The 25,296-nt window shown below is 25.6% G+C and overlaps 1 protein-coding gene across 2 annotated transcripts; it reads left to right on the top strand.

Annotated features, from left to right (window-relative positions):
- Positions 1-951: 951 nt before the first annotated feature.
- LOC129983838 (WD repeat-containing protein 26-like) lies at positions 952-22,963 on the top strand. Of its 2 annotated transcripts, none has more exons than XM_056093497.1 (14): positions 952-1,421; positions 4,981-5,080; positions 5,251-5,307; positions 8,560-8,696; positions 11,665-11,762; positions 13,269-13,425; positions 13,539-13,680; positions 15,424-15,564; positions 16,920-17,039; positions 18,110-18,255; positions 18,971-19,049; positions 20,208-20,337; positions 20,428-20,610; positions 21,968-22,963. In XM_056093497.1, the coding sequence occupies exons 1-14, from the start codon at positions 1,225-1,227 to the stop codon at positions 22,000-22,002; spliced, it is 1,722 nt and encodes a 573-aa protein (XP_055949472.1). In that variant the 5' UTR covers positions 952-1,224; the 3' UTR covers positions 22,003-22,963. The 2 variants fall into 2 exon arrangements, with proteins under 2 accessions (XP_055949472.1, XP_055949473.1); XM_056093498.1 differs by having other exon boundaries at positions 953-1,421; positions 13,542-13,680.
- Positions 22,964-25,296: the final 2,333 nt, after the last annotated feature.

Consider the following 25,296-nt stretch of genomic DNA (forward strand, 5'->3'; position numbering starts at 1 on the left):
AATACATGAAAAGCATCGTGCAATGTTGGAAATTATATTTCACAATATTAGAACACATTATTATCAAAATAACGAAGTTTTATACTTTTACATAATTTCACAATATTGTTTCCCCAAAATTTTACAATATTATATAATATAGTTTATTACTGGAATGTTTATTATCTTTAATGGAAAACTAGAAAACATACAACTTTGCAATTGATTATAAAGGTCGATTCATTTCCTAAAAATCCTTTCAAGAAGAAATGAAATTCTCAAGATCAGAAGAAGAAGCAAGAAGGACTATAATGAAAAGAAATGCTGCATTATTCACATCATTCGAATCTTTGTAAATGTCATCTTGTTTCATAAGTAAGTTGTTCTATTAAGACGACGACATCAATCTTACATTTTATATTGTGATTTAATTGAATATTGTCATTCCCATTTCTTTCATGTCATCTCATTTCAAGTCAAAGAAACTTTTTGAATTGTAGGCATTTACAAAAGCTAATTTAATATGTTTTAATAGTCAAATGTTTGCCCAATTAACGGAAGATATCTTTCAATATCTCCTCGATATTGCTTGATATTCCAGATGCTGGGCAATATTGTGAAGATATCGTAACAAAGTTGCCGGACCTTTCAAATAATCATTGAAAAATTAAATTATATCAATAATCCTGGTGTCAATTGTTGAATTATTTTCATATTAAATATACTAATGCTGCAAAAACAAAATTGTTCAGTCTTCATTGGCATCTTTCCCTCCACTTGGTTTTTATAGTATTAATCAGGGAATCTAAAAAAAACTTATTAATATTCCTTATTAATGTTGCAATGTAATTGACGATTATTAGTCATTGTTTCAGTTTTATTTTCAGTTTCCAGATCAATAATCTGTTTAACAAAATACCGGACAATGAAAATGCGTTTGCTGAATAGCTATCCCAGAACCCCTTTCTATGACGTCACATTTCGACAGAGAAGCTACCAGCTGAGATTTTGCTATTGGCTATGTTTACAAAAGTTGATGGTGGTGTCCGTGTATTAGTGAGCGCGACGGATGAGGTATTTAATGATATCTTGATGGATATCGTTTAAGGATTGGAATACAAAATTAAAGTGGAATAAAATAAAGTCGCATTTCTAGCAAGCCTGGCATCGAGTGCAGATTCCGACGACGGTGGAGTATCTCCCCCACCCTTAAAAAAGCAGCGCCTTTCTGCAGTCAGTAGTAACATGCAAGCCAGTAATGGTTGTCATAATGGTGAAACAGCTTCTACTAGTAATGACTTGCAAAATGGTACTTGTTCCTTCGAAGACAATTTGGAACTTAATGGAGATGTTCACAAGACGATATCCACAAAGATAAGATCTCAAACAGATCAAGACATTATTCGATTAATTGGTCAGCATCTCCGCGGACTGGGTTTAAAGTACGTATAATATGCTATATTTTTACATTTTAAGTGTTCAGCATTTATTTTAAATAGCCAGAAACTTCGAAAATTAAGATAAAATTTTCTTGTGAAAATTGCATAGATCGTCTTTCATTGTTCGATGAGATCCTGCGTCACACTTGTGTACAAGCATTCCTTAATATCTGTTCATAATTCGCAAATTTTCATTCCTTAAGTTGTGTTTTTGTTTTGAATATAATCTTATTAACATATCCCGGAAACTCGTAACTTTATTATTTACGAAATATGTTGAAAAGTTTTGTTTTTGTTATGTGGGTTAAACGTCCTTGTGTTCGGATTGAAGGCAAATGATTATAATAATAATGATAAAAAAAATAAAAAAAATCAATGTTTTTCCATTTGGAAGAAAAGGCTCAAAATATAGCTATACTTTTAATAGGATCGGAAAGATTTAAATACATAATTACACAAAACGCGGCTAAGCAAATGTTCACAGCATAGTAAACAAAAAAGCATCCTTGTTCGGACTTGTCAATAGTGATTGCTTTTTGTTATTTCGAAATATATTATTATCCGATTGCTTGTTTCTTTACCTCTTTCTCCATTTTGATTATATTATTTACATATTATAAATATTAATGATGTAAAAAATGATTTTTTATTTTAGTAATAAGAGAACAAAGAACAATTAAAATCCTCATTTTTTGTTTACGATCTGCACCTCTCGATTTATGCAATTAATGCAGCAAAAGAATGTCTGGTAAAAAATTTTTTAGTTTCAAATCATAATTTTGTTTCTATTCTAAATGGCATATATAACTTTTTGAACTTGAAAAGTGTAGAACATTTGTTACTGTTAATAAAATTGTTTAATATTTCCTGTAAACAAAAGATGTAAATATGTCTAATAATGTTGTTTAATTTCCATAGAATTTATTAGTTCTTTTGAATTTGCTGAGATATTCTCTTGCCTTTGTATATAAAAATGTTTAATTCACATTTCAAGCTTGTATAGAAACATTTACATTTTTAAATTAAAATATGAAAGCTAAATTGTTCTTTTAATTAAGTTTTCATAGAATGAGGGAAACTCTTTATCTTTAAAAATCAGTTTTGTGAATATCTGTACTTATCTTTACATTTATTTTTTTATTTAAGGTTCACTAGGAATAAGTTTTCTATTCAATTTTGCTTCCATATATGATATTTTTGAAAAATTCCTCATTTACTTTGTAAATCTGAACATGAGACTTATTTTGTTAAAGACTTTAAATAAATAAACTGCTATAAGAAATTTTTAGCTAGTGTATTTCTCAAAAGCTTATTAGTATTGGTAGAACTTTTTTGATAACAGATTTTGAATTCTGGAAGTTCAGTTTGCTTAGTAAGTTATTCTTTGATTAAAATGCATCTATTTTCTTAGAAAAATGATATATTTATGAATGGATTAAAGAATTTCCTTGCAAGAATTATTACAGTGATAATTAATGTATTTTTAAATTGTATTATTTTTTCTAAATGGTTCCACATCAAGAAATAATTTTTAAAAATTGGATTGTTTCTTAAAAAATGTTTTCAATTTTATCTTTTTTTTTTAATGAAATAACTTATATCAAAAAAATAAGTTTTAAATCATATCAGTTATATTATTAATTTTATAATTTTAAAAATGAAACTAGGAAAGTAAGAATTTGTATAGTTACTCATTTTCAGATTGCAGTAATCAGTAATTAAATGTTTTGAGCAGTTCAAGCATTCAATGAGCATTTGTAAATTGTAATTTGTATTTATTTTTATAACTACAGAAAGCTGATTTTAAATATCCAAGTAAGTAAAATGACAATTTTTAAGAAATCATGCTGATAGGATTGCAGAATAAATTTTGGTTTTAATGTTTGGTTAATCATCAACATATCTGTTTTGCTTTCTAATTTTTGTTATCATATAGTTATCACAAGACTTCTACTTATTAAATAATTTGAAAGAATTTCATAAATGTTTGTTTTGTTATTATTAATATTTTAATTTGTAGAAAAAGCATAATATAGTTTTTATTAAACTTTTGCTTAGATTAGAAGTATCAGCCAGTTTTAATAAAATAATAAATATTTTGTTTAGTATTTAAATCAATTAATATGGGACACTTCACAACTGGTTATTTATAAAAGTTGAATTATATATTTTCATTCTGGTGAATATTTTTTTAAATTTGAATCAAATGTTTTTATATATTATTGTATTTCTTTGATAATATTAGGATTTCTTTTATATGTGCAATAATGATGCATAGAAAGGAAAACAAAAGTTTTTTTGTTTGATTTAGTATGAGAAAAAGAAATCGGGGATTTTAAATGTACGTAAAACTGAATAAATATTGATTCTCGACTATTTTTGTATATATATTAAATTCTAAAATATTTCAAGTCAAAATACTCCTTTGAAAAATCTTATGCGATTTGTTTTGTTTTTATTTTTAAAATTGAATATCTTTTAAAATATGCTGATGAATTTTTTAAATCTGATTTAATTTGAAATTTGTAAACTATATATTATCAATGTTAAAATTTAAAATTCCTATTTTAAAAGCAAGAATTATAATTTCTTTCTTGGAATAAGAATATTGAATTATCCTAGATTATTATGAATGAGAATTCTTGATTAATTATATCTGCATTATCTGATTCCACATTTATATTTATTAGCCATTTTTGTATAGGAAATCTTTTATTATTTTGAAAAATACACTGCAAAATATTTCAAATAATCCAAAGTAAATTTATATTCTTATTAAGAATTAAGTATTTTCAATGCTTGAAAAAAATACTATATTATTGGTGAAAGGGCAATTTGAAGTACTTATTATTTTTTTACAGCTTGGGTATAAATTTCACCAAGAATTATTTAATATTTGGATGTGTATATATATATTTCTTTTTATTTCAGTGGATAAACTAATTCCATATATTTCCTGCATAGCTTCTTTTAAATAGCTCTTTCATAATCAATTTATTTTTAATATTTATTTTGGAACATTACTATGTGAGAAAGCATTGAAAGGAACTCATTTTATATTTTAGCTACTATATGCAGTTACCTTTTCATTGTCTGGAACTGCAACTTTATTTTAATTAAAATAACCAGATTTCCAAGTTGTTTGTCTTAGATTTGGCTTGTAAATAAAAGGTTTATATGTGAAAAGATAAATTAGATGCAGAAATTAAAATTGAATTTTCATTTTCCTTATTTACTATTTGTAGAATATGGCCATTTTAATTTAATAGTAGAAAGAAAGTGAAGTCTGTTCATCTTGTGATCATTGTTTTTTTCTCCTGATCATATATATGGAAAGTAGTTAAAATTTCCTTTTGGGGGGAAGGGGGTCAGGAGAATGAGATGTTTGGGATGTTATATTTTTTTAGTAGTAAAAGAATTTCCATGCTCTTTAGAAAAATAGCAGATCATATTTAAAACCAGAAGTTATATTAAGTAAAATGCAGATTTAATTGTGACAATCATAATATGCATTTTCGCTGATTTCATTGCTAATAAACAATTTTTCCACTCTGGTTTTTAGTCGTACAGCAGAACAGCTGATGAAAGAATCTGGTTGCAGATTAGATCATCCATCTGCAGCCAAATTTCAAGCTCATGTAACAGATGGTGACTGGACAAAAGTATGTCATGTTTCATGGCCTGCTCTTGAAAATTTCCAATTATTCTTTTAAAATTATTTCTTAATTTACATTTCTAACATACAATTGAATACTATTTTCTCTGCCACAATTTTAATTTATTATGTTGCTTAACATTTCTCGTATGTTCTTTTTTCTTTTTCTTTTTACAGGCTGAGAAAGATCTTGGGGATTTAAAACTTCTACTGGAAAATCAACATTCCCTTGTTGTATGTTCTTTTTATGTACTTTTGTTATTTAGATATCTCACTTAAACAAGGCTAAAAGAATATATTCATATAGAGTATACATAATATTCTGTTATGTATTATGTTGAATAGTCAGTTATTTGAATCCGACTGCATTCAATTTTGAGTGATTCAGGTGTATTTGGACAATACTTTTTTCATGTAATTTATCATTTGCAATAAAATAAAAAATTTTATGGCATGGATTTTTTTTTATAATGATTGTGAGTATATAAGATCCAGCCTTCATGGAAGTTATTTTGTGAATGGAATTTTCTATTTTACCTGCTAGGTTTTTGATAGCTTTAAGCTTTAATTTTGTGTTTCTCGTAAGTTATTGCATTTTTCTGGGGAGGGGTTTATGTATGCAGGATTTATTTTGTTAAGTGAATTATTTGTTTAATTTATAGTTGTAGTTTATTGCTATTTTAATATTTATATTAAATATAGACTATTATTATTTAAACTATAATAGCTTCATAACTAGCCTTCATTGACAGATGTGATTTATTTTATCTCCGATGTTAAAATTAAATATACTAATTTGAATTTCAATATATTAAAAAGAAAAAAATATGCATTCAGAGCAAATTTATTGACATGCGGGAACAGCAGATTAATAAATTCATTAATCTCAGTAATAGATAGAATATGAAGAAGTTATGATTAGGAAAAAGAAGCAAAACTAAAAGAAATTTGAGTTATATCAAAAAAGTAATTAATTTTGCTGAGTGTAAAGTTTTTCAAAGTAATTAGGTAACTATGGTAAAATTTGGTATTGTTTATTCTGTCAGGTAGTTTCTTTCTGAATTCCTTGCTTAAAACAAACATGCTACTTTGTAAACTGTTGCTTGTACTCATTTGGAAAGTACTCTGAAGGAAAATGTTTTCATTTTCATCATCTGTTTTTGACTTATACATCAGTATATGAATGAGATCTATAGCTATTATAAGCTAGTTTGTGGCATTTAATTTGGCATCTCATAAAGTACATCTAAAACAAGAGGGAACTGTTCCTATTGTAGTTAATATTATGATATAAAATATGGACTTTAAAAATTCTTAAGATTTTAAAAAAAATATCATAGTAATAAGAATATATGTTATAAATATTACTTTATTTCATATGACAAATTAAGGCTTGCCATCTTAGTAAACCAAATACATCATAAGAGTTCGTCAAAAACACTCAAGAAACTAGTTTTAGCTAAAAATGTATTTAATTTCAAATTTTTGTAGATTGATTGGACATATCTGTTCTTTGTTTTATTTGATTTTTGAATCTCGGTGCGAAATTTTTAGAATTCATTCACAATGTTTTATATGCATTTCCTCCCTTAAAAAAAAAAAAAAATCAAAATATGGGAATCCCCCCCCCCAATGTTATATTTTATATTTATTTCTTATTATTTTTATATAGCAAATAAATAATTTCTTAATTTTAAGAAAATTATACTTTTATGAAATAAAAAATTTAACTAATGGCTAAACTTCCCAGAAATTTTTTCAAAAAGTCATATTCATCTTGGATATATTATATATTTCATCGAAAAATATATTTTTTAGAAACAAATTGCATTAGTCTAGTTGGATATGCAAGAGTATCTTCAGTGTCATCTCTCCTAAAAGAGGAGAATATTATTTTCTCAAAATTCTTTTGTCATTGTATGCAAATTTTGATGGTTGTTATATTTACAGAAATGAGGAAGTTATTATCTGCTTTGTTCATTTTGCTGTGTATTCTGACATCCTCCACTTTATTATTATTATTGTTTACAGTTTACTGTTAAGATATTCATTTCATTAAAATATTATAATATTGTTTTCTAACAAAAGATACATTTCAGAGTTTTCATAATGCAGCCATATTAAATTTTAATTTTAAAGAGGATTAAATTGGAGGAAGCATTAAGAAATAAACACAGTGTGTGAATAGTAATGTTCTTGATTTACTTTTCTCTAGCGATCATATTCAGAATATAAATTGGAGATATGTTAAATTTGTATTTTTAAATATAACACTTATTTTGCAAATTTGAAGGCCTTTAATCTCTGTTGAAACTTTAAACTGGAACTTTTATTTTTCCAGTTTTTCTGGTTTTTAGTAGTTTGAAATTGTTAGTGAGAAAAAGCACAGGCAGGTACACACAAACACATGTTGTTCAAATCATTTTTATATGTAAAGAAGTTAGGAAATTCAAATAAAATAATTCCTTAAAGAAAGAAAAAATATTATTGGTATGAATTACATCATATTTTTTAAATAGCAAACATGCAGTTTTGTTAATAGAAATGTCAGGCAGAATATAGATGAGTGTCGCCATTCATGATACATTCTATGTATGGTATGATTATGTAGTTTTAATTTATCAGTAGTCGAATTCCTTGCAATTATCTTATATGTTTAGCAATAATCTACAAGTAGGTTGTATTTTTCTGGAAAGTTTTTTGGAAATAGGGTAAAAAAAAAGAGAAGTGAGACTGAAAATTTATTTTAAATTTATGATTAAGAGAGTTGAAGTTTTTCTGAAGTTTATTATCCTTAAGCTGTGTTTTGAACAATGCAACAACAACAACAACAAAAAAAAAAGCTCTGATGATTTGAATTAAAAGTTTATGAAGTTCATTGAATTTGTCTCATTAATCTTTTGCATCGGTTGTCTCTAAATTTGAAAAACTAATTTTCATACAGAATTTTTTGCCCCAAACCCAGAAAATGGAAGATAAACAGAAGGGAATTATATTTACTAAAAATAATTAAAACAATGGTTTTGAAATTAAAGCAATTCTGTAAGTTTCAACTGACCATATCATATTACAGTGGTTTAATAATAATTTTTTAATTAAATTTTGAAAAGGCTGTTTTAAGAATATATACTATTTTTGAATTTAGATAATGTTTTTACCTTTCTATGCCATCCATACTTTAGGAACCATAATTATCAAACCATGTTTAAAATTCAAGCTAGAAATTTATGAGCAGTGTAGTTCTGTGACATCTATAATTTGGATTTAGAATATGTATATTTAATAATTGTTTATGATTGAAATATAATAATTTGTAGTTTTTGAAAAAGTTTGCTTTGGAATATATATATATATTATTAAATATTTTGATTTGTTGAGATTTCACTTGGCTTTGCTACTTCTGCTAGCAAGGCTGTCTATTAATTGATTAAATCATTTTATTTTAAATTAGCAAACTACTCATACTTTGTCTTTAATATCTTCTAGGAAATGAAGTTTTTGTTACTTGAGCAAAAGTACCTGGAATATTTAGAAGATGGCCATGTATTAGAAGCACTACAGTGTCTTAGACATGAACTTACTCCTCTACGATTTAATACAAATAGAGTTCATGAGCTCAGCAGGTATTATTTTTTTATCAATCGGAGTTCTTTAATGGAATTGTAATGTTATTATTATTATGAAGGATCTTGTTGAGGTGTTTATTTATAGCATTAGATGAATTTTGTTGAAAAGTTGAAGGAAAATGTGTGATTAAACTATTGTTTCTATTTCTCATGTGCAAAACATTCTGTTGTTCTTTTGGAATATATTGCCATATTTAAAAGTAATTTATTGTTAACTTTTAAAATCTGAAATTTATTTTCCAGGCAGAATTAAAAAAAAAATTGCTTCATAGTTAATTATTTATTAATGCAAATCTGAATTAAAATCATACTTATGCAAATTATTTAATGTAATATCTGATTTGCATTTTCTATTTTTCCAAGAATTTTTTTCTAATATTTAAAAAAATTTCAATTATGTTTGATCTGTGGGAATAAATATTGTTACATATGACTAATGATATTTGATTATTTGAGACATTTCATATTTATTAGAAAAGTTTGTTGAGAAGAAAGTATGATTTTTATCATCAAGAATTCCTTAAATTTGTTAAAATTATGCAAAACTATTAACTATATTTTTAATAGTATTTTTTTAGAAATGAATTCCTTCAAATTTATTGCTAATTCACATATTGCAAGCAGTGACCTTTGGATTAGTTTTTTTTTTTTTTTTCATTTTATTTATTAAGTATATCTTTGCTATTTCTCTTAGCTTTAAAATGTTACAGAATGATCACAAATTAATAACATTTTTATTGGTTCATTGACAGTATTTAAACCTTATTAGTATTAAATAAATATCCTAGAGAATTATTTTCTTTTTTACTTGAATAAATGTCAAAAACAGAACAACTGTTCCAACAAAGTAGTGCTCAATTTTGCAAAATTATCAGTTTTAAATCAGCATAATTTATTATAAACTTGTGTGTTGTTTTTCTCATTTAAAATTTTATTCTTTAACCTGGCAAAGGCACGCATCCAACACTAAACTTGGAGATCACACATTGTCTGGGTAACCCTGATCAGTTTAATTAGGTGGAAAAAAAATTGATTATAGATAATAAGTTAATAATTCATTAAAAAACTATACTTCTTTAATTAAGAAGTTTTTTTTTTTTTTTTTTTTTAATATTTTATGAAATTTTCAATTGAAAAGAATTATGCTTCTTAATCGGGAGTTTTAAATCTTCATACACTTCTGGCACACATAAGGAAACTGATTTGTACAAATAAAATTATCTCATTTTATACTTATTATCTTTAGACCTTTAACATTTAACACATTAGCATTTTTTGTGTTTTGGTATTTTTGATGTGATTATTTGGGATCTATTAAATGAGTTTCATTAATGATTTCACAGAGTGCTTCAGAAATTTTCTCATTTACTGCTGCATACTGCAAGGGCTGACAAGACCTTTTTGTTGATATTAAGAAAAATTCAGACATTTGTGCAGCAATAACTCACAATGAAAACTACCATTGTGTTACCTGATGGTTTTTCACAATTTCATCAATGTTATCATCGTGAATCATAGTAGATAACAATATTCCACATTTTGATTTTTTGCGCACATATAATATTGATGTCTTGTTCTTTTAAAATTGCAGTATAGGGTGGGGCAGATTTTCCTAGTTTTTTTTCCCCTTTGAATTATGAGATGTCGTCTTTGTTTCTTGTCAGGTTTCCTATAAGGTTTAATGTCTTTGATAAAAATTCTTTCAATATAGGATAACTTATTACCAAATATCTCTTATCACATTTCTGTCTGATCCAAATAAACAAGTTTACCAATTTTTTGTCATTTAATTAATTTAATTTAATGTTTGTCATTGGTGAAATTTCAACTTGAGGGTATCTTTGTTTGTTGTTTTGCATATGTTTCCATTTTGTAACATTAAAATCTGATGAGGTGGAGATTTTGATTCCATACTTTGCTAGTTTTTTGGGAAGATGAAGAGAAATTTCTCTAATTTTTTGTTTTTAGTGACATATTCACCAACAGTATCAATTTCTCCTTTGGAAGACTAAACTTCTTCTAATAAAATTCTCAAATATAAGTTTATGTTTGTGCATCATTATTTATTAAATAATTCAGCTAACAAAGCCATATAAATAGTAACACAAAACTATGTTACTTAGAATGAGGAATTTTGAAACAATAACAGTTCTGCATGGATACCAAGAAATGAATGTTTCATGTACTGAAAGAGAAAGGAATTAAAGAATGATACTACACCTTTCTAAGGGAATGTAGGTAGGAAGATACTGAAAGGATTATTGATCAACGATGAACATTTTCCCCGTTACTCGCTTTTCCATAAATGGCACCTTTCAATTCTTGGGTAAATCTTAAAACTGTTGTTAAAATTATTGCATTTTGAATTGGAAGAAATATAATTTTATGTTTATATATTTAGATAAGTTAAGAAAAGGTTTGTACTCTTGTCAAAATTATTTACTGTTTCTAGCATAAATTTATAGGCTAAATTATTATCTGTAAATTGAAATGACTATTGGGTAGATACTGGGCATATTCTGAATTTTGAAGATAATTATTTCTTCAATGGCAGATGAAGTTGCTCATTAAGAAAGTGTTTTTTTAAGTGTGAATAATTAAAAATTCTTAATTATGAACTCATTAAAATTTTATTTTTATTTTCATGTGTAATTTTAGGTTTTATATTGCACAAAATGCCATTTTCGCACCTCTTTAAAACTAAAAAATAAAATTTTCAATGATAGCAATTTTATTCCCCCACAAATTTTCCTTTAATTGTAATGAAATTTATTAAAAAATATATTTACAGTATCTTCATTGTTTTAGTTACTGATTCTATATTAATCGAGAGAAAATCTTAAAAATTAAATAGCAATTGAGGAGTAAAAATGATCATGATACAATGTTTTGGATTAGAGATTCGAGTATCTTTTTTCAAATGAACAAAAAAATTGCACTTGAAAAATAATTGCATGCTTTTCAGCTACATGATGTGCAGCACAAGTGAAGAATTGCGACGCATGGCTCGATGGGATGGAAAAGGAGCTCATTCAAGGCAGAAACTAATGGAAAAACTCCAAGGTGCAATAGTTTTTAAATATTAATTTAATTTCTTAATTTTATTGCATTGTTATTTTCATAAATCTATTTTAAAATTTTTTATTTCTTCTGCAGCTTTCAGTAAATTTGTTTGTTTATTTATTTATTTCTTTATTAATTAGGTTCTAGTTAGGTTAGGAATCAAAACTAATAAATATTTACAGGGTTTGTAATGTATAAAATTATTTTCCTTTACTTTTTGAAATTGTATTTTCATCCTTGTTTTTGTTTTTCTGATTGACTGGAGAAAATTTTCCCTGCATACTAATTTTGCTCTAATATATGATTGAATTAAGGTAATTACCCTCAACCCTATTTGCTTATCAGCTGCCACATTGTTTATATGCCACTTTCTCTCTTCTTCCTACAGATGAAACACTCTTTTGTTATTGGAGTGAAAGAATAATATATAAGAATGTTTTTCTTTAAAAGCTCTGAATCAAATTATTGCAATTTAATAAAGCAGGCAAAGAAAGCATTGTTAGTTTTTGTCTATGAGAACAGTTTTTATTTTCTTGTAATTTAGAGTACAGAATGTTTATGGGCCAAAGGTTCTTAAAGGGACTTTTTAAATTTGGTACCACATAAGCATAATTCCAAATTATATATGACCATCATAAAGTCATTTTCCTATTTAAAAAAATCAAAGCATGAAACATTCTAAAATTAAGTTATTCATATATTCTTAAAAATTTTTTTAGCAATAAATATTAGCAAATAACCTCTGTTGTTGACAAGCCACCAGTCAGCTGGTTCTTCCATTTAATTAGTATAAAATCTAAAAGCTACTTAAAGTAGTCATTATTGTTATATGTTATACTAATAGTTTCAAATTGTAATTATCTGATAAAGCTTTTCCATTTGAAAAATTTAAAGTAATTAGCTGTTATTTTTGTGCTAGATAATACATAATATTAAAGATTCGATCTTAGGACTGTGATAAACCATCTAATATATAATATAAGCTTTTAGATACTTTTTATATTAAATTATTAATTCCAAAATGGAACATGATTTCAGTTATTTTCATGCATCAAAAATTAAAAATGGATCACTTTCAGAGTATTTCAATTTACAATTTGTAAGATAATACATAAGTTAAATCTGTTGCTGGCAGAACTGAAAATGAATGAAATTATCCTCCATCACTTTTCAATTATTGATTTAATTTTCTTGTTTCATCATTGATGCAGTTTGATTAAAAAAAAAAAAAATCCTATACCACTAATGGTATTGAACCACTTACTATAAAAATAATGCATCATTAGTGGTACATATACCATATTTAGTAAAATTTTGGTATAGGCTATATAAGTGATACAATAGCATTTTTATTTTATGGTATTCATTATTAATTTATAAAATTAAATTTTGAATATCATAAAAGCATTATACATTTAGCTGTTATATGATTATATATTTTTTATGTATACATTTTTCATCTAAATCAATAAATAAATTCTAATTTTTTTTTCTCTTAAATTGTAGCGTTCCTACCACCATCTGTCATGTTACCTCCTAGAAGGCTTCAAACTCTTCTGCATCAAGCTGTAGAGCTTCAAAAAGATAGGTGTCCTTATCATAATTCAAAATCAGAAAACAGTTTGGACAATGTATCTCTACTTATTGATCATACTTGTACAAAGTAAGTTAAAAATGAAATTTATTCTTTGGTTTTATTTTTCTTTCTTCAAATGCATGTTAGTTTGTCCACAGTGTAATTAATTTGAATTCCCTTTTTCCTTTTTAAAACTATTGTAGGGAACAGTTCCCATGTGAAACTGTCCAAATCCTCAAAGATCACTGTGATGAGGTCTGGTTTTGCCGTTTCTCCAATGATGGTAGTAGACTCGCAACCGGATCTAAAGATAATAATGTTATTATTTGGGCTGTTAACCCTGTAAGTTGTTTTTGCTTCCTTTTATTTATTTATATTCTCTCTGTTACATGGATGTAATTCTTCCATACATTCAGTTTTATGCTCTTTTTTTTTTTTTTTTTTTTAAATCTTTTTTCACTTTTTAACAAATCAAAATAAAATCTCTGCAATTTATCATACAAAAATCATTTGCCCACAAAATTTGTATTTATGGGGTGGCTGGGTATTGAAAGACTTAAATGGATGGACAAGATTAGATGTATTGAAGAAATTTGAAGGGGGGAAAAAAATGAAAGTTTATGTTGATTATTCATGAACAGTGCAAAAAGAATATGCCCTTAGATAATTTGCTTTGCATTTTATATCTTCAATTGATCTTTTTTTATCAGAAGCATTCTTTCTTTGGCATTAAATAATATCTTCTTGATAAGGTGATTAATGTCTTTAGTGTTACAGAGTTATTTCTGAAATGAATAGACTAAGAATCTAACTAAGAATGAAATGAATAGACTAAGAATCATTTTATGCAGTTCAGGCCATGAAGTATGAACTTATATCTGAAGAGAAATCTGCAGCTCATCTGTATGAAAGAAAACTGTGAACATTTGAATTTATAGCAAGGAACTACAGAGCATAAATTATTTGTAAATATATATATGTGTGTGTGATAAAAAGGTTTAAGGAAAAAGCTAACATCAAAATAAGATGTGAAGAAAATATCAAGCAAAGCTATCAAATTGCTGAAAAATATATATCGGAAAAATGAGTTCCCGGGATGCAAACATTTTTTCCCACATCTAAAGCTTGTACAAAAAATGAAGCTGCTTATTGTATCATTGTGACTGATATTCAAAAGAAAACCATGAAACTCCAATTGAAGCATAACAGTAAAAAATCTTTGAAAAAATAAAGAAAAGAAAAAAAATAATAATAATAAAAATCAATAATATGTCAGAGATATGGTGCAAAAGTCCATTATTAAAGAAATGTTTGTAAATAACCTCATTAGTATATATTAGCAATAAAATGCTGGCTATTCCCTCATATTTGTGATTCTACATATATATATATATATACATTTAAATTTGTCCTGACAGTATACTTAAAGTGTCTTTGAGAAAATCATATGCTATTGATTTATTACTTACATAAATATTTTGAAATGAATATAAATGTCAGTTGTAATTTTTTTAATTGCTTAAATTGCTTATTTTATTTTGAACTCCCCATCCAGATCTGAAATTTCTAAAGTTGTAAATAATGGATTTTTAATAGTAAACAAATTCCTCTTTTGGGATTAAATACCAATTTCTTCATATTTATAAGAGCTGATATGGATTAAATTATTTATTCATAATGTGCAAACTGGGTAGAAATTAAATTTTTTTCATCATTTTGTTAAGTTATAAAATTTTTGAAAAAATATATAAACAATTGCATTTAACATTTTTGCTACGTTTGAGTATATCTGAATTAATATTGCATACTTTTGCCATTTACATAGATATTTAAGCAGTATTCCTTAACATACTTTTATGAAATAATTAAATTTAGTGTTTTCTGTAAAATATTTAATTTCTCAAATAATTGTTTTTGCTGTCTACTTCCTTCAATTTGGAATCTATGTGTTTAGTTTGCTTATAGTATTTGGATGAAATAATATATATTCCTTAATTTTTGTAATATCTATTTCATTGTTTTACTTAAATTGCATTTTATGCAAGCGGAAAAATTGTGGTATTAAGTTATTAAATCATCTGATAGGAAACTCTGGAATTGACTCATCAAAAGACACTTGAAAACCACCCTGGTGGTGTTACTTTTTTGTCATGGAGTCCTGATGATGTTTATCTCATTGCTTGTGGACCTGATGACTCTTCGGACCTTTGGGTTTGGAATGTAGAGGTTAGTCTTTTTGAATTTAAAGAAACATCACTTTCCAGTTAAGCTTGCATTATGTAAACTGGACTTAATCTCAAAGGCTTTCATGCCATTTTCTATTCGTAAAAGAAATAGCAGTTTTATAATTTCGTTTATCTACTTTAATTTTAGGTTTAATTTTGACATCTAGATGGTTTTACATGATTTGTAATTTATATATTTTCAGTTTGATTTATGTAATAGTTATTTTCATTCATTTCTTATATGTTTTTAATTCTGGAATTGAATCTTAAATTTTAATTGATTTTTATTCAGAAAATAAAAATTATTGCTTTCCTAAAAAGTCTTGGAAATTACCATGAGAGATTCCTGAAACACAACTGCTTTATTAATATCATTTTTATTTTTATTCACATCTTAGTTTGGGTTCATTTCAAATATTAAATTGATAGATGATGTATTAGTGTTACCAGCATTATATATATATATATATATATATATATATATATATATAATATAATATAAAATCGCCTATTCTTTTAAGTTAACAGTTAAGGGATGCTAGGAAAGAAATTGTTTTTCCCGACCGCATAACATATTTATTCTTTTTAATAACTCTTGTTTTCTATTAATATTATTCTATAATAAACTTATTCCGAACTATTTGTTATTTTAGGTTATATCACTATTAGTTTTAGATAGATGATAATATAAAGATGCTTCATCTTTCTACTAGTACTAAGAAAAATTTATTCACAAAATTTATTGTATTCGCTACAATGTTTCAAAGTATATTCCATCAGTATTTCAAATATAATATGCAGAAAATTATGATTCATTTGTCAGTTTTAGTGTGGGGCAATTTTTTAAATAATAATTAAAATCAAAGCACACATGCAAATAAAATCTAAGGGTGGAGGGGAGGGAAAATTGCTGGCTCTTGAGTAATAACCTTTCATTTTGACTTGCATCCAAATGTACATAATAATGCGTTAAAAATATCCTTTACATAAAAATAAATCATTTTAAAATGTGTAATTATAGATATCATTTTCAATTACAAGAAAAAAAAAGGGTAAATGAAATCAGGCAGAATTCTTATTGCTTAGTATACCTTCAAATTCTTTTACAATCTTAACTGAACATATAGTTTTAAATGGAATAATTTGTTTCATTATATAGGACTTTAAGGTTCTGTTTATCTGGAGGAGTATGGATCTAAAAGACTTTATACTTTGAAAATATTAAAAATTAAAAAAATTACTCTTATTTTTCTAAAAAAAAAATCCTTTTATTTTTTTTTAATGAATGGATCATCATCTGTAAAATGTTCATTTTGTATTTCATTTAGTTTGTTTATTTTTTGCCTTTGTATATAGACTGGTACCTTAAAAGTCAAAGTGAATCATTCACCTGAAGATAGTCTTACTACTTGTGCCTGGAATATTGATGGAAAGAAGTTTGTATGTGGTGGAACTCGGGGTCAATTTTATCAATGTGTAAGTATCAAATTTTTTATCATGTAGCTTATTCATATTCAGGAGACTTAAAATTATTGTATTTTTTCGTAGGACTTGCATTTTTTCTTAGCATCATCAAATATATTCATGATTACTAATCAGTAAAATTTTTGTTAAATATATTTGAAAAGAGAATTTATAATTTTGTTGTGTTATTTGCATACTGAAGGAAATTAATTTTAATTCTATATGTTTTGTTGGACGGAAATAAAAGAATTTCATTTTTCTAAATTGTATTTTAGTAAATCTGTCACTGTTCCTTGCAGATTATTAGAATTCCAGAAATGTTATTAAATTTATTTTTTGATACATTTTTATATTAATTTGTAAATTAATTTTTTAGCTGGAGATTATTTATACAGCTTTAGAAAAAAGAATATAAATTTTTCTCACTTCTTTGATTGCAAACAGAAAGGATTGTAATTGCCAAAGAAAATTGACCTATGAAAATTGAAATTATTTTTGACCTCCTAGATCTTGATAAAACTATCTTTGAAATATTGTCTCCCTTTGGGTCTTGTTAGTTCATTAAACTCAAATACTTAAGTAGATGGACGGATGAAATTCCGTATAAGGTTTTTACAAATTTTGAACAAAATCCATCTGCATAAAATCTATCTATCAATTTGTGTACATGGGAACATAACTATAAAAAAATGCAAAGAGCAGAAGGATTAAGTTAACATTTTATTGCCAGAATTATAGATTTTTGATTAAATCCATCAATGAGTCAGTCTTTTCAAATGCAAGTAAATCTGATAGCTTAAAATTCAATAATTTAAATAAATAGAATTTAGTATGTGATTTTCAGTGGTATTGTAGATCTGATCAAGTTTTGTTCTAATTATATGAAAGAAATATTTATTCTTGAAAAGTAGATTTTCATGCTTTATTAGCAATTCAAAATAGTAAAACTCTAATGGTAGGCCTCTTAAATGAATGTAACGTTCATGTATTTAGGCATAATTTTGATTCCAGTTTTTCATTGTGGACTCTAATTTAGTCTGCATGTCTATAGTATTATATAAATTTTTCTTTTTCTTGCACAGGATTTAGATGGAAATATTGTTGACTCTTGGGAAGGAGTTCGAGTTCAGTGTCTCTGGTGTAGGAAAGATGGAAAAACAATCCTTGCTGCTGATACTCATCACCGTATTAGAGGATATAATTTTGAAGATTTAACCGATTTTAACATGTTAGTATTTTGATAAATTTTTTGAATTAGGTAATCAAAAATTAATATAGATGGGATTGAAATTATTACATAGCACTAGTAAAATGTTTAACAATATTATTGCTGTATAAGTTTAATAAATAAAGAAAAATGCAACAGATTTTGTTACTTAGTCTGTACAATACAAGTTAGTCTAATGTTTCAGAAGATTAATTTTCAAATGTTGTGTTTCATTTCCATTCAACTACCTTTAAATTTTGAGAAATGTTTAACTTGAGTACATTTAAATTAGTAAATTGATTTAACTGTTTAGTTGTAACGTAATTAATAAATTGATTTTACCTATTAAGCACCCTATTTTTTAAAATTTTGAAGAATATTTTTGGAAATACTCTATAGCAGTAAAATTTTGAAATTACTGTACTGTTTAATGATTTGCAAGAATTTCTTTTTCTTCTTTTTTTCTTCAAGATATTAATTAAATATTTCTTGGAGATGGTATTTATATATTGATTACTTTGATTCTGAAAGGAAAATTTTGAAGTTCAATATTTATTTTACTATGAAAATTTAATATTATGAAAATGGAGGTTTATGTATTAAGGTTTTCATGTAAATTAGTTTATTTCTCTCTTTGATATTAATAGCCTTTATTTTTTCAGAGTAATGTCATAAATACCATTCTTTTCATACAATTTACTCTGAATATCTATTGAAATGTAATGCATTTTTGCAGATTACAAGAAGGTCATTCAGTCATGTCTTTCACATGTGACGATACTGGAAGAATGGCTCTCTTGAATGTTGCAACTCAGGTGATACTAAATATTTTGTTTTAAACATTCTTCAGTGCCTCTTTTTATAAAGTAAAATTTACATTTTGAAATTTAAATTGTGATTGAAGTTGAAAGTAGAGCTATAGAATATCATTTTTAAAAATTATAGGAGATTAAGATAATTATAATATCAAGAAAACAATTTTGCTGAAAGATTGAAATTTACTGTAGATGTGAAAGGTATTCTTACTAATGCCAGATTTTTATATGTATTGATTATTTATTCTTCAAAAAAGATTTTTATGTAATATATATACTATGCATTACGTTACGTGAATATTTATGGCAAAAACTTTTCTAATGGAGTTTATATTTTCCTTCCATTTATGCATGCACGTTTTGAAATCTTAATATTTTATTTAATGTTTTGCATAAACTGCAAACAATTATATGATCGGAAGTTATCCCCCCCCCCTTTTTTTTTTCCTGTTCTCACTAATAGATTATACTGATAATTTTAGTTCAAGGAATATTTAACTGATTTATAGCCCCATATATGTAAGCAAATACCATCCAACATTGGTTAAACAATCATTAATAGCACATCTTACTGATATATTAGATATTATGTAGTGTCAACAAATTATTGAAGAGTTGATATTTCTAAAAGGTTTTAATTAACTGAAATATTTTCAAATATTATACAAAATTATTTAACAGACTTCATTATTGACTAAATATATGATGAAATAATTTAAAAAAAATTACACATGAATTTGTAGATGAAACAAATTATTTTCCCAGACATTTACAGTTCCTTTTCATCAAACAACAATTACTTTTGCTTCACTATATATCTGTAACTCCGTAGTTTTCATCTAATTGATGTAAGTATTGAGTATCATTGAGACCATTCATCTGAACAGGTCTGAAATAGTTTTTTTTTTTTTTTTTTTTTTTTTTTTCCTTCTTCCATTGCCGAATATGCGATGCTGTTTTAATAGTGAATTAAGTTTGTATCAAAACAAGTATTCACCATTAGAAAATATCAAAATTTCAGATTTTACAATTTGTGAAGTAATATTTGACTATTATCTTCCTTTCATGAATTTGCATGGTTTATTTATTTTATATTATGAATTTTAAAGAAATATGGTATTGCTATTTTTAATTACAACTGTGTTTTTAATGTAATAGGGTGTGCATTTATGGGACATTGAAGATCGAGTACTAGTTCGAAAATTTCAAGGTGTTACACAAGGTTATTATACCATCCATTCATGCTTTGGAGGGGTCAATCAAGTTTTTATTGCAAGTGGAAGTGAAGGTAAATTTGATTGCTTTTAAGTGTCGAAAACTTTTAATTAAAACTGTGTGTTGTCAGAATTGAAATGAGTAAAATATTTGTTATTTATAGATAATAAAGTTTATATTTGGCACATTAAACGAGAAATGCCTATAGCTGTGCTTCTTGGTCACACACGCACTGTTAATTGTGTTTCATGGAATCCAAAGTATCCAAGTATGTTAGCTAGTGCCTCTGATGATGGAACTGTGCGGATTTGGGGTCCGGCCGAAAGATATCGTACAAGTAATAAAGGTAAATGTTTCTGCCAATATATATTTAAAAAAAAAAAATGAAGCTTTGAATCTCTAGTTCAAGACATAGTGGAATAATAATGTTCTAGGCTTAAATTTGCCTCTTCTTCCTTTATTATTATTATTGCTTATAATTGTAAAGCAATCATAATAAGCTTACAAAAATGTGTTACCGTTTTCAATTCGCATGAATATATATTTTGTTATTAAAACAACAAAAACTGTTGTTTTAGAAATAAATACTTAATTATTTTAAAAAGATTTTCAAAATTAGAGGGCAAAATAAAGCTTGCATCACTGAAAAGCTTATTTTTTAAATTTGGAAATGGTCAAAAAATAGTTTTAATTTCAATAATATACTCCAGAATCAATAAAATCTTTTAATCTGTACTAAAAATCTAATTAATTTTGAAACTTTCTTTGTGTGCAAGCACCCAAGATTTAACTATATGTAAAATTTGGTAGCTTTAGGTCTAATGAATTGCATTGTAAAAACATTTTGAATTTTTTTTTTTTTTTTTTTTTTTTTTTTCATTATACTTGTTGAAATTTACAAAAAACTGTTGATTGTTTAAAAACTGTGCAAAATCATATTTTTTAATATGCTTATTCATTTATTTATGTGTTTAAAAAGTACTATTTATGTTGAATTTTTTTAGCAATACAAACAATTTGATTCATTTCATTAACACATGATGATACTAAAATGGCTCAGGGGTACACCTAACTACTGATATAAAAAATAAGCAATATTCATATTTTATTTACTGATTTTTTTTTCGAAAGTGAATTGGCCTATACCTTATTATGATAAATATGAACATAAATTTAAACATGACTGATTCTCAGAGATATTCTTTCATGAGTTTAGATGTACCATTTGGAAATCAAAATTGTACAAAATTATTATTTTTAAAAATCTTAAGTATATATATTATGAACTCTTAACTGAAGTGTTTTAATATCAGTCTATAAATATGTATAAAATATTTGTTCTCTTAATTTTATACTAATTAATTGCATTTTTAAAAATATCAAGTTTATAAAATGACTGAAAAATTTTAAAATTTGGGTTCAATTTTTATTAGTCATTCAACAATATTTGAGCTTCAGTCGTTAATAGTATTGTAGACTGAAGCATTGGTAGAAGTCATAATTCAATTGAACTTTTCCTGTCATTAGTAATACTAAATAATTTAGTCTAATTGAATGATTATGTATTCAGATTTGAATTTAAATCTTCTTTTCAGGCTTATCTTTTGTAAAACATTTACATGATTTTCTGTTTTTTAATTACCATGAAATAATTTTAACAATTACAGAAAAAAAAATCTCATTACATTTTTTTTTTCTTTCAGGACAATCCATAAGTATATCAAACACAAATGTATAGCCTAATTTTTTATGTAGGAACCTGTATTTAAACCATTGGTGACAGAAATCCTCTAATGGCCTTGTTGAATCAGTGCGTCATCCACTGTATCTGTATCTCCAGAAATGTTACTTAGGTGAACCGAGCAACTGTATGCAAAGACTGTCTTACACTCCTCTTTGAGACCATTAACCTTAGGTTCATCATCTGTAGATTTCAGAGACTGGCCGAGGATATTAAACCACCCATGTGTCAAGGTTAACTCTCTTTTGAGAGAATTCTTGTGCCTATGTTATATAAAGAGGGCATTTCACATGGTTTGTCGTCTGTTTTAAGAATGCCCAAAGTTTGGTAGTACATTAAAGTGGTGTCATGATTTTGGAAATGCCTTTTTATTTGTAGTCTTTGTTTTATTGTGTTTGCCTTTAATATAGTTTGTAAATATTGTTGATGTTGATTGATAGTAATAATAAAGGTATAATTCTGAATGCCCAATAACTTTTTAAAAATTAATTTCTTTTGTTTTCTTTGGATTTGGTTTGTATTTTACCTTGTTTATCATCTGTTGAAGTTATACCCCGAGATTGGTTGCTGCATTAAAATGAACTAATGACTTCAAATATTTCTCTTCTCATCCATTTCACTGCAAGCTGAATTTCTAAATTTTAGATTGCACAGTTTAAAATTCATTTATATGCTGAATGAGCACATTGACCAAAAATATGTTCATATATCTAAATTTGTATTTCTTATTGTCAGAAACTTGTTGCTATGTTTTTAGTGTCTATTAAGTTACTTTTAGCTTCCTGTTATATTGAACTTCTGAAATCTTGATATTTAGTTTAATATGTCAAATTTTGTTTTACATATAAAGTTGACTACAAATCAATGTGTGTCAAAATATTTTTCTAGTTTCTTCATACCTTGAAAAATTTGCATACACTATAAAATTTTCAGAATTATCTGCCATGTAATATGATGTACTACATTTTATCAAAATTTTATTTTGTAGCTCTTTTTTAAAGAAAACATTTGCTCATTTGTTTTCAGCTTGCATTAATAAAATGTGTTTTAAAAAATTTCTTTGTGGTTTTTTTTTAAAGATAAATAATCATTACAGTAATTTAGCATTTTTATTTTGTAAGATTCCTACCTCCCTTTATTATATTAAAATATTTTATGATCTTTTTAAAATAATTAGACTTGATTTGATCTTTTTTGAATTTATCTTTTTGTCGTAATTCTTTTTCAATTGCTATATTTGTGTTCTTTGTGACTTTTTTCTTGCTTGAAAGAAAAGGTTATGCTGTGAAAAGTGCATTTTAGATGAGGTAACCAATTTCGACTTCGGTTGAAAATCATGACTGTGATGAAAACAGAAATAAAAGTATATAATTCATTACTTAAAAGTCAGTGAATTATTATGCTTTCTTATTTATATATTTGTCTCCAGAAATGTAAAGATTTATGCATGATATTTATTTATCTTAAATTGAAATGTTTAAATAGTTTTTTTTTTTAATTTTTAATTGCTTTATATCTACTTTTGAAAAAGGATTTCCAGCATATAATTTTAAAATGACATTATCCTCCCCACTTCACCTGCATCTTTATAGTGAAAACAATTCATCTCAAGACATTTTTATGCGTACTTACTTCTCAGGCTAAATAATATCATGAATTTTTAAAATGAAAGTTGTAAGTTCTTTTAACTAAACTTTGGGTGTGAAATGATTAATAAAAACATTTGAGTTTTAGAAATTTGACTGTTGCATATTTTGTTGTTAACTACTGGATTACAAAATTGTGATAAATTGTCATACAGAAAGTGATAACTGTTGTTAACATTTTTTTTCTGAGACTTACATTGATTAGCTTGTTGATATAGATACATTGTTATAATTGCATTGAACAGTTCACTATTTTTTTTTTTTTTTTTTTCAAGCTATAATGACTACCCAAGTACATTTGTTCACTGTAACTTTCCCATAAAAAAGTCTTGTATTTCAAAGCTTAAAAGTGAAAAATGTACAATTTAAAAAAATGTAATATAATTTTTTTTTCTTTAAGTGCAATGTTGTCTTATTCATTTTTCTGTAATTATTTATTCGGATAATGTTCTTTCTTTTTTCCGTTTATAAATGTTTTTTTTTTTTTCATGAAATAATTTCAATTTTTTTTAAATTTTGGTTTTTCATTTTTTATGCAATCTATATTTGCATGATAACTTTAATGAAAATCATGCTTGTGAACAAAGAAAAGCCTGTGCCACCAAATGCAAGGTGAAAATATAAAATTTATTTTTTGTACTAATATTTCGTATCAAGTTTACATGTATGACTATGCAATATTTCTTAACAAATCTTTTAAATTGCATGCCATAGAAGCTAGATTATTAGCTTTATCTTAATCACATCAATGTCCTAATCAGTCTGTTTTGAAAAAAGATATATTCAGTGGTGCCAACTGTTATTTCAACTATTTATTTCAAATGAAGAAAAATTGTGAAGTTTTCTAAAATTATATGTTGAGGTGCAAAAATTCTTTTCTGAAAAATTAAGTATTCTTCTTGAATATGTTTTTTTTTTTTTTATTGTAAGGTTTATAATCTAAAAATAAGTAATTTTTTTCTATTACAATTATTTTCTTAACCTTGTTAAAGTTCCAGTATTGTTTTTTGAATATGCTACAATGTAGCATCACTACACAATAGTTTGTCATTGAAATATTTCTTGAAATAATCTTATTAATTCTATTGTAAATTGCTTTTAAACTTTGTTTCCCAAGAAACAGACTTATTTTAAAAAGCAGTTATTCTAAGAACCTTTTTACCCCATATTTTCTAGTGCTTTTTAAATTAGAAATTTCTTTATCTTTTTTGAAGAGATTTATTTCTAAATATTAAGATTTCAAAGAAAAATGTATTTTTCCCTTTCTGAACTTTTAATGGTTTAAATAATTTTTAATTCTTTTATTTAGAAAACCAATTTTTGAAGAAAATTAAATTTTATTATATATTAAATTCTTTGAAATAATAATTATTTTGGAAAAAAATATGCAAGAGATAATGTTTTGTTCCTTTATAAGGTGTTTGAAATTTTTATGAACCACGAATATGCTCAGTTTCTTTCTTCAAAATTTCAAGATTTATCTTTTACAGAAATCTATAAGGTTTTTATACAAATCTTTTTTTCCCATTTTTGATGAACATTATGTTGAATATTAATGTTTTGCACCACAACTTTTTATTGTGGTTGTTTAAAATTTTTATTCTTATGCAATTGGCCTTTGTTTGTTTGTGTTATGACATAATTT

This window comes from Argiope bruennichi, chromosome 9, assembly GCF_947563725.1.
Source record: "Argiope bruennichi chromosome 9, qqArgBrue1.1, whole genome shotgun sequence".
In the NCBI taxonomy this organism is placed as follows: Eukaryota; Metazoa; Arthropoda; class Arachnida; order Araneae; family Araneidae; genus Argiope; species Argiope bruennichi.

Excerpts from the sequence above, each read along its gene's own strand:
- LOC129983838 (XM_056093497.1), top strand. The coding sequence starts at position 1,225 with ATGCAAGCCAGTAATGGTTGTCATAATGGTGAAACAGCTTCTACTAGT. Across the intron at positions 17,040-18,109 it reads GGGGTCAATTTTATCAATGT|GATTTAGATGGAAATATTGT; the intron begins GTAAGTATCAAA and ends TTTCTTGCACAG. Across the intron at positions 20,338-20,427 it reads TATTGCAAGTGGAAGTGAAG|ATAATAAAGTTTATATTTGG; the intron begins GTAAATTTGATT and ends TGTTATTTATAG.